The sequence below is a fragment of the Orbicella franksi genome, chromosome 10 (genome assembly GCF_964199315.1).
Source record: "Orbicella franksi chromosome 10, jaOrbFran1.1, whole genome shotgun sequence".
In the NCBI taxonomy this organism is placed as follows: Eukaryota; Metazoa; Cnidaria; class Anthozoa; order Scleractinia; family Merulinidae; genus Orbicella; species Orbicella franksi.
This window is the reverse complement of record NC_138154.1, coordinates 2,534,281-2,539,280: the sequence shown is the minus strand read 5'-3', so window position 1 is coordinate 2,539,280 and position 5,000 is coordinate 2,534,281. Positions and strand designations below refer to the sequence as shown.

General features: G+C 40.1%; 1 protein-coding gene across 1 annotated transcript in view; it reads left to right on the top strand.

Moving 5' to 3' along the window:
* Window positions 1-2,664: 2,664 nt before the first annotated feature.
* Window positions 2,665-5,000, top strand: part of LOC145501401 (zinc finger protein 862-like) — a 2,525-nt gene continuing 189 nt past the window's right edge. Inside the window, exons 1-2 of the mRNA XM_081480886.1 lie at window positions 2,665-2,763; window positions 3,099-5,000. The exon at window positions 3,099-5,000 is cut by the window's right edge and continues 189 nt beyond it. Coding sequence (XP_081337012.1) covers window positions 2,665-2,763; window positions 3,099-4,922 — 1,923 coding nt within the window. The 3' untranslated portion in view covers window positions 4,923-5,000. The remainder of the gene's footprint in view (window positions 2,764-3,098) is intronic.

Sequence of the window (5,000 nt, the reverse complement as noted above, 5' to 3'; positions counted from 1 at the left end):
CTATTGTGTCACAAAAATGATGACATGTTCACCAATGATTGGGCAGTTTTTTGATCTCATGAATGTAGCATCACATGATAAAGAGTGGTGATACTGACCATCAAAATCTGGGTGCTGGAAACTGTTTTGAGCCACTTTAATTCATGATAAGAGTGATTTTTAATTGAGTGTTGTGAAAGCAAAGGCAAAGTAATATTTTAAAAACTCTACTTAATCACAAAGGACACAGAAAATACAATGAACCAATGAAAACTCACAGTAATTGCATACAGCTGAAATGAAGGGTGGGAAAATGTGTGCAAGTAAGTCACGATTGCTATTGATTTTAGCTGTCTGGATGAAAAAGTGGCGAGAGAGTTTTAAGCCAACCGAGTAGCTTGGTTGATGCAAAACCAATTACTTTTCGACACTCAAAGATTTCTCATTCATTTCAGTGGTTTTTACTAGGATATGGGCTTTTTGGTAAAAAGTCAGACTTGCATCAAAGGCAGTAAAAATTATATTTTTCTTCACCAATATTTCTTCCTTCTCCCTTTCCCCACTCATCCTTTCAGTTTGTCTTCCCTTTGTGTTTGTGATTCCTTAGGATGTCTGCCATACAATCCATTTATAAGAAAAAAAAAAAAAGTTTTCTGCGTGTAAGATTTGTTGAGTTTCTGGAGTTGACATTCTGCAGATTTCACTTAAAAGTAACTAAATATGATTTAATTGTAGAGATAAAAAGAAATGGTCAACAAATGCCCCAGAATGTGAGGGATCCATTTTCTCCAAGAAGTTCACCAGAAAGTACTGTAATCAGGTTGTGACATGAAGTGATTCCCTACTGAAAATATAATAGTTCGAAAGTGCATGTACATGAAAATGATCTTGAAAAAAATAAATGCATGAGAAAAAAAGAAAGTATGTTTAAGCAGTCTACAAATTTATTTTTTTTCTTTTCGTTTCTTTTCTCCCTCCTTCTCCAGTCGCTCCTCTAACTCTTGCCTCCGTTTCAACACATCCTCTTCCTCTTTTAGTAATTCTTCTGAGTTTCTGAAATGAAACGTATATTTTTTGGGAAGAAAGCTTAAAACTCTAAATGATTGGATGAGCAAAACAGATTTGAAAGAAAATTACCTCTTTCTCTCCTCTGATGGAAACACAACTCCTTGAGCTTGAAAGCTTCCCGTCCAAGTTTTCTGGAGTTTTAACATCAACGCAATGCCACTTCAAGGTTGCAGGACTTTTAATCAGTTGGTATGTTTAAATTGAATTTCAAAAAATTTTATAATGAAAATACTTGTAAATCCTACACTACCTTAGTTGCCTTTGTGGCTGCCTGTCCAACATCTTGCAACACCAACTTTGCCGGGAAGTCCGTGTCCGCGCAGAACTTTCCTGCACTTTTCATGTTGGCTGAAGAAATGTCTACGAAGACTGTGGGAGATTGCAGACAATTCATGATTGAGGGAATGTATATTTTGTTCTGGATAATATATCAGATCGAGCTTTTAAGCAACAGTGAATAAATAACCTCAACAAATAATATGACTGTTTCTAATACCAGTAAGTGGTTTGAACTGCTTGAATTGCTGACAGGTTTTCCCGTAGCACAAAGGAGTCGAGATTCCAAGTGAGCGAACGAGTCGCCCCGATGAACACGACCACACTCAATTTCAAACAAAATAGCAGCATGAAATTCTCGTATGGTGGGCCAGGTGAACTGTGTCATAAGGTATATTAAAACCACGAAATGATTGAGACATCTAGTTCGCTCATCAGGAGGAAGGGTTTTTAACTGCAAAATAGAGGCGTACCCAGTAGCGAATTCGGCAAGGGTTAGCTCGTCGTAATTACGATCTTTGGACACATGTGCAAGACTGAGGTAGCTATGAGGCCATAAATGCAGAACAATCACTCGACTAGTAAGTTTTGCAGTCTTTCCTGACAGCAATTTCTTACCTCGGGTGTGTTTCTTGTTGGTGGACGCGACACCCTCATCTTCCGAGTTGCTCGAAGAGAGCCCAAGCTGATCGATTTCAGTGGAAACCATCTCAGTCAAAACCAGGTCAGCACGGAGTTGATTAATGGTCACAGAGGGCTCCCAAGCCACCGCACATCCAGTTGGAACAGTGGAAACTGCGTTGACACGAGCAGTTTGACTCTGTAAATGAGCGTTCCGCTTACGCAGCGCATGAAGCTCGGCCTTCAATTTTGTCACCTCTGCATGAAGTTCTAATTCATTGTTCTCTGCCTTAGCCTGAACAACAGCTGCGGTTAACTCGGTGATCTCGTCTTGTGAACCATTTGGTCCTTTGTTCTGAGCGAGAGGTGTAGAAGACTGACCAGAAGGATTTCCAGTACTGGTACCAGGTGGTGCCGTTTTTTGCGGAAAGTCGAAACTGTCATGAAATTCTTCATTCTCATCCAACTTGTCAGCAGCATTCATAGCCGCATAATCATGAGAAGGAAGCAATCGTAAATTATACTGAGTCATGATAACTAAGAGATGAAAAGACGATTTATGTGAAATACATAATACTGAATGAAATAAATGGCATGTGAACCGAACATGAACAAAGTGAAAATGAGCCACTGAAGCCCCTGAAATACGAGATCTACATCATGTGACCCACTCTGTTAAACTCGGGAAATTAACTATTTTGAGTTCCCCAAAATAAAACAATGAAGCTGCTACACACCTTAAATCTTGAGTGCCAAGTGGCTGTTAAAGACTTCTGTGCTGCCCTTCAGACCCTAAGAGATGATGTTAACTCTCTCCCAGTAAGATCCTTAAGACTTTTTAAATATTTTTGAATAGAGCTTTATTTTTATGGCCAGTATTGTTCTGTATGCTATATATTTCATGAATGTGGCTGATTTTATTGATGATTTTAACGTGTGGTGATAACATTAAAGATACTAAAAAAATTATCTCCCAGAGTATACATGGGTTATTCTATAATCAGTGGCTGACCTCAAGATTTTGTAATAAGAATTCTTTTTGAATTAATCTATATAAATTAGCTAGTAATTTCAATATATTGTAAAATCATCATGGATGTCTAATAGCGAAAGCTACATCGTTAATTACATTGTTGGAAAGGCTTGGGTTACAGGAGATAAAACACTTTCAGCACAGATCACAAGGTTCTATCCGTGAAGTATTCCTCTTCCTGGGAAAAGCTATCAAAGATAAAGTCATTAAGGCTGCTGCATCCTCAGAAGTATTTGGCTGCCTTGCAGATGAGGTTACAGACATATCAGTACTCCAGCAATTTGTTGTCTTTGTGAAGTATGTCAACGCAAGTGGAATGCCCCAGACAGACTTTTTGCACACAGAACATATGACCGACGCTGCCACTGGACAAGAGTTGGCCAAGTGTCTCAAGAAAATTGTTGAGGATTGCCAGCTGGAACTGAAGAAGATGAAAAGTTGTGTTACAGATGGAGCAGGAGCAATGATTGGCAGGCACAATGGAATGGCAGCAATCATGAAGAGAGAAGTACCAGATCTAATTAACATCCACTGCGTGTGCCACAGACTTGCACTTGCGTGTGCAGATGCTTCTAAAGAGCTGAATTATATCAAGAAAGTTGAAGGTCTTCTGCTACAAATATGGAAGTTCTATGAGTATTCCCCCAAGAAAACAGCAAAGTTTGCTGCTGTGCAGTCAGGGCTACACAATCTTCTGCCAAAAGATCAGCTTTCCCAAGCAAAGAAGCATATGAAGAAGGCAAAGAAAGCGGTTGCAAGTCGCTGGCTTTCCTTTGATGAGTCTGTAAGGGCAATGGTTCAAGAGTTTATTGGACACCTGCAAACGTTTGAGTTCTTTAAGGAGGGTGATGCTACTGCTTCAGGTCTACTGACGCAAACCAGAAGTCACAAATTTATCGGTACACTCTACATTCTTAAAGAAATCCTCACACACTTAGCAGTTCTCAGCAAAACTCTTCAGCATGGAGAACTGTGCTTTGCTGGTCTACCATCAGCTGTTTCTTACTGCCTTGCTAAGCTTGATGATGTTCTGAAAAGGAAAGATGAAATTCTTAGATCACTGAGTGTTGATCTATCCGAGAATGGAAAACTTGCCCTGGCTGGAATCGAAGTAACTCCAGCAAGTACCATGTTCCTAAATGACTTGATTACATCCTATGTGGCTAAGTTGAAAGAGAACATAGCAGCAAGATTCCCTTCTCTGCCACTTGTACAAGCATTTTCAATCTTCGACTTGCAAGTTCTCCCTGTAAAGGAAGCCCCAGATTTCAAGATCTACGGCATGAACCACATAGCCACACTCTCGGATCACTTTGGCGCCACAGGGTATGTGGAAGTCGAAGCCCTTAAGTCTGAATGGGAACATTTCAAGTTTATTGCACAAGATTTGAAGTCAGAATGTCCCACGACCGAAGCACAACAACCAGAAGTAACTTCAACGGAGTGGTTGCTAACCAAGCTATGCAGTATTCCATCGTTCAAAGTTATGTTCCCAAACTTGGTGAAGCTGGCTGCTGTAGCTCAAAGTCTACCAGTAACAAATGCCTGGCCAGAACGAGGCGCAAGTGCGTTGAAGCGCATTAAAACAAGGCTTCGAAATTCACTGAAAGATGACATGCTGGAATGCCTCTTGCAAATTTCCATTAATGGCCCTCCTGTGTCAGAGTCAACAGATGTCATATCAAATGCACTTGGCCTCTGGCTTCAAGAAAAAAATCGAAGAAAACTGCCCCCAGTGACGGCAACTGCAACTGCGTCAACATGCACAAGTGAAGATGAAGAGCTCCAGGAGACCATTACTACTCTGACTGAAGAAGTGGATTTCCTACACGAAGAGGTTCAAGATCTTGAAGATGAGATTTATTCACAGCAACAAATCTTCAAGAAGCTGCTTCTGAACATGTGCACGTATGACAGCTCTGATTGTGAGAATGATGATTACTAATTAAATATTAATACGTTATTGTGACATGAAGATACAGTGTAGATTGTCATTTCTTTCTTTTCAAGCAAGGAATACTCA